Raw genomic sequence first — 13,847 nt, 5'->3', positions numbered from 1 at the left:
GGCTAAACACTTATAAGGTCCCAAAGGCGAGACCTATTGACTATGCCAATGCTTGTTTTTATGTTTCAATTGAGTAGAAGGGAGATTGCTTCTTTCCTTCTCGTTCTACCATCCCCAATATAGATGCCAGTCAAAAACCTTATAATGGCGTCACATCACAGTTAAAACAAGTTACTTCAACAAAATATGGCTAGAGCAATATGCTTTCCAAGTTTACACTTCGTAGAACCATGCCTGAGGGAATGCCCAACTAGTTAATGGGTCCATCAAGTCCAAGACATCCTATGCACGGCTTAACCCACTAATTGCTGTCTGTACACTTAAACATCCTGTGGCCACTCCTGGTGAAACATGTGAATTTGTATATTGTGCACTCTAGTGCACGGTCAGTGAAGCAGAAAAGCATCATTCAAAAATAGGCTGTGGTGTTATAGCTTATAGATTGTAACGTGTCTTATTCCAAAATGTTGATGCAACCACAGGCATAAATGGAAAAGGTATACGCAGGTATGCTACGAAGAGATGTGACAACATGCACTGCTTCTGTCAAAGCCAAGGCAGAAGGGGATACCTTGGGAGGCCAGCCAAACAAGCCCTCTGATACACCATTGTGGTGCATTTCACCAGCTCGAGTAGAACTGTGCCAAAAGCAACACAAAGCTGATGAATCTAGGACATCTGCTCATGCCTCAAAACAGATCGCATATTTGACCGTTAAACAGTAAGAGAACATGTTGCGAAGAAGAAATATTTATAATTTCTTTTCTAATAAATTAAATGTGCACAGTACTACAAAGAAAGTGTACACATGCTAAATTCATGGCAACATTTTAAGTTGTTTCTGATACACAGGTTGGTATGTTAAACATCTTAAGACGTCCTATTTACCCATTTACTACACATTTTATAGTTCATCTTCTTTTAAATGCCATACTAGTAGACTACCAGCTACCTACTCACATACCGACACCTGTGTCACCATGAATTCCAGGAGTACGCCGTGAGTAAGATAGGATTGCTCTTGGCATTCAAAGGTCAGCAAGGAGTACTACAGGAGTAAATCATACATACTCGGAGCCTTCGTATGAACATGGCGGGTGGAGTTGGGGCTGCCCCTCTCACGCTACATACGCACCTCCAATACCAGAACATGTTATTTCACTGAACTGAGACTTGTGCTGCCCCTGCCACTCCCCATCGTATCATCACCTGCCAATAATCCACCGAGGAACTCTCATTGGGGCCCATCAGATGCGCATGTTCGGGGTCTGGATGCCTCTTATATCAAAGCATAACTACATATCGGCATTTGCAGTCCGATTACACTCTGAGCCCAAGTCACAAAGCTCAGTTTCATTTTCTAAGTGTTTTAGTTTTGCACTCCCAGAGTTCTTGTGTTTCAAGAGGCCCAAAGTAAGCGTCACATTTAAAGTAAAAAATGAAACCGGTCTGCAGTGGTTAGAATGAAAACAAAAATGACAAGGTGTGGATGTTGAGGAGTTGACAAAGAGGTATAATGCAAAAGCAGTTTTCGTAAACTTCCATTTCATAATTTCAGGCATATAAAAAACAAGCATTGGCCGCGTGCGGCGGGAGAAGCGGGAGTTGTGCGCGCGCACGGCCAATGCTACGAAAGTCATCACGATCGCTGTGAAAGCAAAAGTGATCGCGATGACACGCTAATGGTGTTCCTGAGTGCTGCTGGCTGGCCTAGCGCATGGAGGCAGCGCGCGTGCATGCTCACATGCACGCAAGCGCTAGGCCAGCCAGCAGCACTTAAAAAAGCCATATACAAAATGTCTCTCCGAGCCAGCGCATGCGCTGGGCTCAGCGAGACCTAAAAACAACAGAGACCTCGCCCAGTACTGTAGGCTTAGCCTTTCAGGCTATCTCCGTTTTCATAATATTGTTCCTGTAACCTATCTAAAGACACCTACAAGAGATTATCTGGATACCATGTGGCCGTACAGAGAGGCAAACCACAAAATAAACAAAATGAAACATGCACACGAAATGCACTCAAACAGTTTGAATCCAGAGCTTTGTTAAATTAGTACGTCAGCGGTGTCGGTCATTAAGGACCGCAAACGCTGCACGAAAGAAGACATTCAAGAAAAACTTTATTGGAATATAAATTGCCGACCGCTAAGTTCAAGAGGAGCAGTTGGAGGGACAGCTAATTGGGCTTTTCCTTCTCCCCTTCCTTTGTCACTCTGGAAAATACTTAGAGCATAACCCCTCAAATATGTCTGCAATCTAGTATGTCACCATCCTGGCTCTGTCGTTCAAGTTCTTGGAATTATACTCGCAAACACAACTCTGTCATTTGATATAGGGAATCAGGGCGATGCTTGGAAATGTCAGCTAGTTAAAAAGAGAAAGTGGACCAAGGGGTTAAATACAATCTGTCGGCCATGTTATAAAGGTGGTGTTCGCAGCGATTGGAGCCTTGAGTGCTGCCAAACTAACTGTGATCGACGCTAGCTATAAGAATTTTCGCAATATAAGAGCATTGGTTACTTGAACCTATAGTCTTATGTATTTCTGTTCTATTTGTATCCTTTTAACACTGCAGTTTAGTCAGTATATTTGGCAAAGCCTGCTTACTCACTCCCATTACGTATTCAGGTTCTGAGTGAGCAGCTACGGTACTTTAACCCAGCATGTAACATACTGTCACATGCGCATGCAATACTTGTTAAGCTTAAAAGAAAGCTCTGAAGGGGTAACACTGCACCTACGAAAGAAATATTGTGTGTGGAAAGCAAAGTGGCTCAAGTAGAAGCCATGGCGCACTTGGACCAGCTTGTTACAGTAGATCCCGCGGCATCCCACCAAAGCAACATAATTAGATAGACGCGCAGAACAAAAGAAATGCATGCTGCCATATTAGAAGATACAGCTAAGTATGCTGGACTGCAACAATTGTAAATGAGAGTTCTCTTCAACAACCCACGAACCATAGAAGCGTAGGAAAACTGTAGTTGGGGGGTGCTTCTTCCAGAGAAAACGGAAGTGACATATGGCTGCATCAACCATTTCGAAAGCAGCAAAGAAGAGTGACACTGAACTAAACGAATGGGGAGGCAGCAGGCGGGAGCAAAGTCCTTTATGAAATACATCAGGTCTTTCAGACAGCGCAGGCACGCTGCCTAGGTTCAACCTAAAACTTAACAAATTAAAACCTTTTAGTGAAAGGAGAACAACGAGAAAAACCAACACAGGCATAATAAGCCCATCTAAGGGTCCCCAGACCCAACCAAACCAAGAATAGATTTTAGCGGTGTGACACCGTAAACATTCCAGCTGAAGCTACGCCCCTAGCCCTTACCCACCTCACCTGGGCTAGGTAGTTCTCCCTGGGAACTCCTGGTACGGCCTGGAGTCCATGCCATGTGATCACTTATTTTAAATGTAATTTCACTTCACACATACTTCATCTGTGCTACAAGACATTTTACAAACCATTTTTTCAAGTGACTGACGGCCTCATGCACTATGCCCGAGTTGCAAATATAGCAGGGCATTCTGGCAAGTTAATAAGGTGAACAGAGCCAGAGCTGAGCCATGAGCCTGGCTCGGTTCTAAGAAGCCATGTCCAAGTCGACCCATTAAAATATTTGGCATGTATATCATGCAACACACAATGTAAAAATAGTGTAAAATTACCCCAAAACTCAAAAAAAGTGTATTTCAGAAGCATTTCACCTTAGTACATCAAATTATGTCAGATTATATCACTGCATAGACAGACATTTATTAAAAGTAATAGTTATTAGAAACATTTAAAGCTCACCCCCTCACATCAACACCATTAGTAAACTAAGAGACAAGTTAGAAGTCATGTAAATACTAAATGGGTCTTAGATTTTTATTATAGAATGAGAAACTTTATACTGTATTAAATCAAATATAAGAGGTGCTTGCACAGCGCACATCCTGAACTCAAGTATTTAAAAGTGCACTCATATGTGATAGTAAACAAAAACGACGTTTGGCTAAATAAAATATTTGCCTAGAGTCACACAATTTGGACAAGCAGGGAAGCCAACACGGGTTCCAAGTTATCTTGCATTACTTTATGAAATTCTCCACCAGATCCAGATGGGTATCTCCGACTCTCTCTCCAGTTTACATCAGAGGTCTCGGTTTTGTCTTTTATTCTTGGCACACCACCAGAAAAACCGACACAAAGATAGTAGACCCGTCTCAGGACCCCAAGACCCAACTATCAAGCCAAGAATGCATTTATTTGGGGTGTGTCACACCTCAAACACTCGCCCTGAAGCTATGCCACTGCACCCAATGCTGGCAACTTCCCCACAGAAAACAATTCTGCCTTTGCAGTCTTCTATTCACAACTTACTGTAAACCTTCTCAACATTTATCACTCAAGATGATCCTATAATTGTTTCCCTTGCGGAAGCCTCCTCTCACTTTTCAGTGTTGTCCCTGTGGAAATGAGGAAACAGCCACTTTTGCTGTCCCAGAACCAGTGCAGCCCCCTCCTGCGGACACAGAAGTGTACATTAACAGGCACCGGGTCTGGGTGTTTGCTGTGACCTGGGTCCCTTTCTCGGGATTTCCACTTGATGCAGAAGGCTGCTGTGGCAGCACTTTGTGTAGCCACCGGTTCCTGCACCAACCCAGTAGACTCATCCCTTCCAAGTAGTCCGTGTGTACACCTCCTAATTGTCCAGTTAACTCCTAATTAGGAAGCTAATTACAGTCACTGGGGAAAAAGGCTAACAGGCTGTTTTTTGTTTTATTCCAGATTGTTCACAAGCAGCACAAGGTGCATTACTTTCCCATAACTCCAGAAAAAGTAGGTGCATAAAAGGAAAACAGATCTAGAGAGACTATGCAGAGAAATGTGATTTGCTACAACAGCTATTAAAGACTTTTACCAGAAACCATCACTTCTTTAAGTTACTTTCTCCTACATTTAACACAGTTGGTCTGCTTGGCGTGGATGTCCTTGGGCATAAGAAGGTGAATTCCACCACTGAGTGAACCCTTAAACCAGTGGTGCCTGAAAAAGTGTTGAGAATAAATTGACCAAACAAAGAAGCTAAAAACGATTTACAATGGCCTGGTTTCTGGAAGCAGTGCAGCCACAGGATTCCTATCTGCACACCTTTCATTGCAGAATCCTGGCACTGGGTTAGAGTACTACAGGAGTGAGCAGTGGAAATAACTTATTAAAGTCGTAGATAAATTAAAACTGTAATTGCTCTATGAATTTTCTGTAAACTGTTAAACATTTTCTACCACTTTGTCTAATCTGGTCAACTGTTCATGAAATCTTGCCCTGCGCTGTGATGCCCCTGAGCTGTATGTCCTTGAAGTCTCGTTTAGCAGCATCAGAACTCGGGCCTGGCACTTCTAATCCGCAGTGGGAGTGAAAGATTCAGCCTTAAGTGAGAGGGCGACATTGGCAAAGTTAATTGATTCTACTTAACTCTGTGTATGTTTGAAACACTTTTACACAATCGTATCTGTAATGTGGGCACGGGGTTCTACAATCACCAAGTTTCTGACTTCTACGTGTTTGCCCCATAACGAGTCGTCTGCCTCACATTTTTGCAGAAGGTGTGGTTTTTTTGTGATGAGACAGGACCAGTGCTTTAAATGGTCCGGTACTCACCGGTACTGAGTACCGGCACTTCCAAATTTTCTAGCCCTCAGTACCGGCACTTTTCTTTAGTCAGGGAGAGTACCGGTACCCTGATTGATGTCACGTCAGGCTCAGGGTCCGTATCCCCTCCAATGCAGAACAGATGCCTCTCTGACTCCGTATCTCGCAATAACACTGCCATGAAGTCGACTTTTGTAGAGACGCTGGTAAAGTCCTGAGGCGCCCCTTTGTATTTCCTCACACTGCAGGGGTTTGAGAGGGCTTGCGTCACGTCACGCTGTGATTAACAGCGCAGGGTCTAGCCAGACCCTGCACTGTTGATTAGGCGTGTAACACCCATTCAGCAAGAAATGCTTTATTTTTTTCAGCGCAGGAGCTGCTTCCCTTTGTGTGCCCCATCAACACTAATGGCTTCATTTACATAACAGCGAGGGATCCATGGGTGTGAAGGTAGCCCTGCCCAAAGAGCAATGTATAGCAGGGAACACTGCAGCGCTCCAGAAAGGCGCTCCCCTGACAACTGCCAATGGATCTGGATGGGGGAAAACGAGATGAACAAATAAGGAAGGGGCGGGAGGGATGTAAAAAGGTGAGGTGACAGCTGAAGTTAGGATTGGCACTTTTTTCCCCAGTTAAAAGTACCAGATATTTGTTCAGTTGTGAAACCTGGGCTTAAAAATGACATTTTAACACAAATTAGTGCAGAGTTCAAAATCTGTTGTGTTTATTGTTAACTTTAATTATAGTGTGTAAATAAATATATATACGGAAATACTTTTGCACTTATGAAGTGATTCAATGATTTATGCTTTTATTTACTGTTATAGATCATATGTATCATCACGTCTTGCTCTTAGCCACGCCCCTAGCCCCGCCCACTGAACACACCTCTAGCTTATTTTAATGAGTACCTGCACTTATTTTTACCCATTGAAAGCACTGAACAGGACTACAAGTGGTGCAGAATTATTTTGCCTGAAAGCGGTAACACCAGATGGATTTCCAGGTACTTATCTATCTACAAAAAGCAGGTGGACTATAAACCAAGGAAAGGGCTTGCCATTCAAAAATTAATGACACAACACCGATTTCCATATGGAAGTCTCCATTCACTAGGGACCTACAGCATAGCAACTTGGGATCACCAATATCACTTATACCTGGTTTGGCATTTACTACAACATAACCATAACCAGTAACCCATGACCCAGTATTTTGTAAAGCGCAAACTAATCACCCCTAAGGGTCTCAAGGTGCTGGGGGCCATCGGGGCGATTAAGCGAGCTATTGCCCAGAGTCACATGACGCTGAGCTGATCTGCTTCCGGCACTGGAGATCGAACCGTAAGCCCCAGCTCTGGAGTCAGCTGCCCTGGCCACTGTGACACACCTCTCCCTGCCATTACCAGAGTACTCCTCGCTATCGGCTTGGTGAAACAGAGCTATCACTGCAAATTTAAGGTCAGGTTTGCACAATTTGTATTTAATCTTTTGGTAAAAAAAGTATATGTAGGTTAAAAAAGATGATAAATTTTGTGCATGGTCTATTTCACGAACTGTTTCTACCTTTGCACAAAATCGGTTGCATATGCACATTATTTACTGGTCGCATACATGTGGGCCTTGCACTACGTGTTTGCAGAGGTTGAACATCGGACTAGCAGCATTTACATCCTTCATTGACAAATACAAGTGCATGCACCCGCTCACCTCTACCCCTTCCAGTGTGCCAGGTTGGGCATGGCAGGCAGAATTCACAAGAGGACACTTATGTTGATTGATGTAGATATAAGCCTAATTCAGTTTGAATGGATGGTATTTTTGTGGGCATGGACCAAGGTCTATGCCCACAAAAATACCATCCAAACTGATTGCTTCCACTTTTGTGGGTAGAGATCTGGAGGCCAGTCCATCAATCCATATCGCCAGCACATAATTGGGCAGGCACCAACAGTCTCTTCTGCACTGAGGCCTGGAATGCACAAAACTTTCAACTATGTCCCCAACAACCCCACCCCGGATGCCCTGTGTGCGAATACCGGGCTTGGGGATTTGTAAAAGCCTATCACACTACTCAGTTACACAAGCAGTGCACAGTAGCTGTGCTAATAGCCTATAGAGTATATGGCCCACAGTGTCTTCTTGTAAAATAGCAAACACAATGGGGATGATTCACAGAAGCATGTATACATATAGGACGTAATCTTGTAGTTGTACTCTTAAGGACTCATATGTCTTTGTGAATAACCCCTGATATACAAAGAGGGCACATTTCTGTCTAATTGTACTAATTTCATATGAAAATTTCCTGAACATATTCCAATTTCATGCACACGTTTGATGTTTTTGACTAATCTGCAATTTGCACGAGTACATTTTATTTAAAAAATAATTTTATTATTCTCAATATAGAACATAAAACAGAAGCTGTAAGTGTACAGAGAAAGAAAGGTAGACCAGCCAATACATATAATGAATTGGTTCTCAATAATAATTTAGAATGTAGATTTAAATTGACAAGAACGCATATACATTAATACCAATTTGCATATTGTATAAAAGCACATAAAAGAGTACTTGAGGAATATTACTGTACAAACTCCGAAATGCCTTTGTGAACAGGTACCAATATCATTGAAAAACATGAGTTACAAATCTGTGTAAAATGTTGATAGTCCTACAAACTGGTTTTACCTTCCAACTGGGTCATGGCCTGGAGCAAAAAACGTCTGTGTTGGACACCCCAAGAAAATAATGGGCAGGCCTACGGCGATGCACAGGCCCATTCCAACGACACACATGGCTCCACACTGCTTCAGCGTCATCTGGAACTTCTTCATTATCGCTCCTCCGACAATGATCCCCACCATGGCTCCAGGAATGCTTATAGCACCTGAGAAGGACAACCACAAAACAGGAGCACTTCATTATGTATTCAATGTGAGGAGATGTGAATACAAACAGGAAGCGATCGGGCGGCTCCTCCGTTTTAGTGGAGGAGCGCAACACCAAAGGCCAGAGCTTAAAAATAACATGGTAATAAAGATTATTTATTACCATTTCGTTTTTCAGCAACCGACCCGTCCTGAACTGAGTGGCAGAATGGGGCTGGGCCAGTCTGTCCAGTGGCAGCAGGGAGTGGTGCGCTTAAAAATGCGCATATCATTTTGACCGGCCAGCTGGCGATCTTGTGACAGCCAGCCAGACATGCTCATTTTAAACTTCTCTAACCCAGCTGTCTTAAGCAGCTGGGTTAGAGAAAGCTCAGGCCTCCAATGCCCTTAAGAGCGTAGAGTGAGGCTACTCCAACCAATCCTGGTGCAGCGCTCATACTAATTAGAGCAGCGCCAAGATTGGTTAGGGGAGTTCACTGGGTCCTTGGGAAGAGAGACGACTGGTGGAGGATGTTGCATCGCGCCTCACGGTAAGTGTTGTGTACCCCCTGATTCCCTGGCTCACCACCCTCAGTACATGGCAGCCGCTACTGGAAGCAATGTTTCATTCTGGGCTCCCTGGTAGGTTATATGTAGATGTTCCACTTGGCCCTTTTTGGCAGGTTCACCCCTAAACTTTTTGCCTGTCTCCTAGCCTTTTCCCTGTGTAGTGTTGGTGGTTTTAGGCCTCTAGGCAATGGTGTGCGCAGATTTATAGTGGTTATTTTAGAAATGCCACTTTTAGAAGTTGGCATTTCTGTGTGCTATGGCTCTGCCTGCCTGATGTGAATTGCATGTCTGGCTTTTGAGTGACAGGGGCTGGTGAGGTGTGGGTGGCTCCAGGAGGGGCAGGGTGAGTCAGCGCTAGGCTGAATAGGGACATCTGCATTCTGAGTAGTGGGAGGGGAGGTCCCTGGTCCCTGAATAGGATTGTGCCTGCCCTAGTGAATGCTGGCTCCGTCCCCCTATGGTGTGTCTGATAACAAGCCCCCACCTAACAATAGGCAAGAGGAGCCTGGTAAACCGAGTGCTCCAAAACCAGTTGCATCTGGTTTCCCCAGCCCTGTGCTTTCAGACAAAGGAAATGTCCTATAAATGAAGGGGCTGTGCCTACATGAAAGTGTTGTGCTGTTCCTGCAGTGGGGGGGCTGCTGCAGCTGGGCTCCAGGAGGACCCGCAATGAGGGACTGCCTTCCTGCTGGAGGGCCCTGTGTGCTGGCCTGCCTGAGCCCAGCTTTGCCCCTTTATCCATGACCTTTGGACTCTAGTGCTTTGCTTGTATTTGGAGAAGCGCCTTGCTGACTTGGCTTTATTTTTATCCTGAGGAGCGCTTCCATTTTTGGGCCTGCAATCGATTTTGAGGGAATCCAGACATAGGGATTCCCCTGCATTGCTGAGATCTCTCGGGAGCCCACCGCGCGTTATTGCTGCTAATTTATGGTAAAAACCAAGAGGGTGCCCACCCCGCATCGGCACCTTCTAGCCGGAGCCCACCCCGCTTTATGCTAATTACCGCGGGTGCCCATCCCGCATTGAGAGGAAGTTTGGCGTGTGCCCACCCCGCATATTGCCGGTGAAAGCAATCCGAGGTTGCGGAGATCACCACCGCCAGCCCGGCAGTCCGCTGACGTCACCCCTGCCGTGCTGGGATTGGCCCAGTAGTAGCGGTTGCCCGACAACGCGAGGAAGCTTCCTCGAGATTCACCGCCACGGACCAAGTGACTAGGGCGCCATTTCCGCCTTTTCCGCAGCAGCAGCTGAGGAAAGAGGAGACTGCCGGGTGAGCGGGGCTCCCGTGGTGAAGGGAGTTCCCTGCACCGGACCGGGTGAAGAGAAGCCCAGGAGCAGGAAGCCGACGACCGGAGGAGTATCCACGAAGCCCGGTGAGTGAGGGCTTCACTTTTTGGACACTCCCAGCTGTCCCGAATTCCAGTGGCCAGCTGGAACATTGGGGACCAGTTTGTCCCCAGTGCTGGGGCCAAGTTTTCCTCAGTGGCGCCGCCGTAGCGGGCCACTGCAACGTTGGGGGCCATTCAGTTTAAAGTCCCGGAGTGGCGCTTTAGTGGCACAGTGAGTGCTAGTGTCGGTTTTGTTTCCAGTTGCACCGCAGTTGCCGGCAGCGGCACTGAGGGGGCAATTAATGTTAAGAGCCCCAGAGCGAGGCCTCAGAGGCACTATAGCACCAGAGCGTGTTTTCCCTGCTTCCCAGCTGCCCTGCGAGAGCGCAGGCAGCTGCAACATTGGTGCAATTGGTTGTCAGGAGTCCCAGTGGGGGACTCAGGGCACAGTAGTGCCAGCCCCATTCTTTTCCTTGGGGCATTTCGTTTAGAGTCCCAGAGGGGGGCTCAGGAGGCATGCTGGTGCCCGGGCTCATTTTCACAGCTGCCCAGCAAGTAGTGGGCAGCTGCCACGTTTAGGCCAACATTCCTTTGGGGGCATTGCTGAAGGAGGTAGGAGTGAGAGACACGCCTCTGCCCCAGCGCAATTGCGCGTGTTTGGTCATACTGCATTGGCAGCCCTGACATTCTGGACATTGGGCATTTGAGCCCCTGTGAGAGGCCAGTTGGCCTGGAGCCAATTCCAGTGTGTTGTGCCCCCGATTGGAGCACACTGCGCTTATGCTGATTATTGCCTATGGTGTTTATGCTTGCGAGGCCTATTGCCTCACGTGATTATTGCATAATGTGGTTGTGTGCTGATTATGCCTAACCTAAGGTGGTTTATGCTGATGAGATTCATACCTGATATGATTTAGGTGTCCCATGTTTTATGTTTTATGTTACAGGATCTAGTTCTCAGAACAGTATTGTACCAGTAGTTACTGGTTGTGCATTATGTATGTAGAGGTTCCGACCGTGGCCTGATTGTTCCGGCCAGGTGTAAATAATCCCATGTAAATACTGCCTGGGGCCAGTTGGCACAGTGTAAATGTGTGATTATGTTTTTAATGTGTTTATAATAATACAAAGGTTATTTTTATATAACCTTGTGTGGAGTTCCTTAGTTCCTTTTGTGGTGTACCTAGTGTGTTGCTGCTGTGTGTGTGTGTTGCGCAAACGCTTTACACATTGCCTCCGGGATAAGCCCGACTGCTCGTGCCAAGCTACCAAGGGGGCGAGCAGGGGTTATCTTCGGCGTGTAACTCCCTTGCCCTGACTAGAGTGGTGGTCTCTGCCTGGCTTTGGCGCCAGCCTTAGCCAACCAGTGATCCCATTTCTAACAGTAGACATTCCTGTTCCTGTCATGTTACATAGCTCTCTTACTGCGAGTACTGTTTTTATTTCCTTAGGACGGGACTATGTGAATGATCGTGCCAGACAAAATCGAAAAATGTTTGAAGTAAAACCTCTATTATTGAGGAATCCATTTTCGTTAGAAATATGCTATAAAAGTCAAAATAAATATATAACAGTCACGCTCTAAAAAATGTTAATTGCATTGAGAAAACATGTGGATCTGCATTCCACAGAATGCAGAAGCTTGCCACAAAGACTAATCCTGTTTTTCACCCGTCTCTATTGCACACCTCTTAAAAGTACCCTTGCAGTGAGGGGTGGTCCAAACAGTCTGACACAAAGGATTCGACCCACCTCCCACGGTCGGACCAACCACTTAAAGCGAAGACACTACCCGGAAGTTGAACTGTGCTGATCTACTTCTGCTTAGTGTCTGAGAACAGCACTGGTGTCTCTACAACACCTGGTCTGATGGAAGGGTGGTGAGAGTATCCCAACCAATAATAGGCCGCCACGCAGTCATCTTCTGCTAAGTCTTTTTCCGCCTTCGGTAAATGTGAGCATTGGGTGGGAAATAATCCCTACTACTCCTGTATAAAACAAAGGCCAGAATCATTTAACACCTAAGATGTGTTGTGTGTAACATGTGCTGCTGTGCTTTTGAAGTAACCTCACCAGGGACCAGAGAACAAATATAAAACTCTGTTGAGGCATGGTTGAGGTCCCTCATTGGCAAATGTGAATACAAAATCCATCAGTGTGTTCAACTGAAATCATTTATGAGGGATGTTCGGTAAGTTGCAGAGTCCTCAACCACCAGAGGAGGCTGGACTAACTCAGAAGAGCCTGTCTGTGGACTTCACAAAAGAGGTTTACTGCTCTATATGCACTGAATACCCAGGAACGGAAGCTCTTCCTCACTAACTAATACTTATATGTAGCAAGTTTAAGTACAATGCAGCCCCCACATCGAATGATGTCAAATGCAAGAATTAACACATGAATTTTGTTCCATTTTCACATAACTTTACAATACAACATAATCCATGTTAAACATATACGTGAATAATTGGTGAACTATCAAACTGTGATAAGAAAATATTACATGGTATACATATGCATAGAGTGCTAAACATAGCATGTTTATAAATGCAAAGTGTGCAAACAAATAAATGTATAGGTTATATATGAGATGAAATGGTGGGGGGGATATGTAAGCATAAAATTCAATAGTCACATCAAAAGAACCCACCAATAGGCAATTATCCAAACAAAGAATATAAGGATATCTTTGACAATTGCTAATATTTCTAAATCGCTTAATCCGGAAGAGCATTAGCAATGACTAGAGAGAGGATGATGGAGAAAGGCTTTGTGACCCCATGTGAAAAGGTATCGGAATGAGCTTTCTATAATCCTAAAATCAATCTTCATGCACGTCACCAAATATCAGATCTTCCAGTTGGTCATACAGAATCTTTTTATCCCGATCTATATTCCATCAAGGTTAAACCAGATCACCTGAAATTGAATCCTCCGGAGAGACCTCCTGTCTCAGTTGCTCTTCTATACTTGCTTAGCTTAAATGAAAACCATCACATAATAAGGTTTTTATAAAGAAGGCTAAATAAAACCCTAAAATAGGGGTGCAGTACAGGCCCCTGTAGACCCTGCAGCACAGAAGGCTCCCATTCAGCCTAAAGCCTATATTTGTGAGATTTTGGAGTTGCGGAGGTCTTATCACATTCTGCATGAGATCCCATCATTTTGAATTACACCACCTCCAGGTGTGTGTGCCCTGCTTTTATCCCTATGCAAAGTAAAACTCACAAAATTCCAGAAAGACCAGGGTCCATTAAAGACTCTCAGATCTTAGCCCTCTACACTCAAAAACATATGAATCCTTCTGAAGGCCTCAAAATGGTTGCCCGAATACTTCAGAAAGTGTCAAGTCCATTCAACTAACAGTAACCAATAACACTGAACTAACATTTAACCTTGGGTTCCGGAGCAGCGTGTTGCCTGACATAAATCGATTTGA

General features: G+C 45.0%; 1 protein-coding gene across 3 annotated transcripts in view; it reads right to left on the bottom strand.

Annotated features, from left to right (window-relative positions):
- LOC146806066 (solute carrier organic anion transporter family member 2B1-like) overlaps positions 1-13,847 on the bottom strand; it is a 456,740-nt gene that overhangs the window by 139,725 nt on the left and 303,168 nt on the right. For all 3 annotated transcript variants that reach the window (XM_085623369.1, XM_085623367.1, XM_085623368.1), the window contains one exon: positions 8,332-8,530. In XM_085623369.1, the coding sequence (XP_085479495.1) occupies positions 8,332-8,530 (199 nt within the window). The remainder of the gene's footprint in view (positions 1-8,331; positions 8,531-13,847) is intronic.

Source organism: Triturus cristatus, chromosome 8 (genome assembly GCF_964204655.1).
Source record: "Triturus cristatus chromosome 8, aTriCri1.1, whole genome shotgun sequence".
In the NCBI taxonomy this organism is placed as follows: domain Eukaryota; kingdom Metazoa; phylum Chordata; class Amphibia; order Caudata; family Salamandridae; genus Triturus; species Triturus cristatus.
This window is presented reverse-complemented; position numbering and strand designations above follow the sequence as displayed.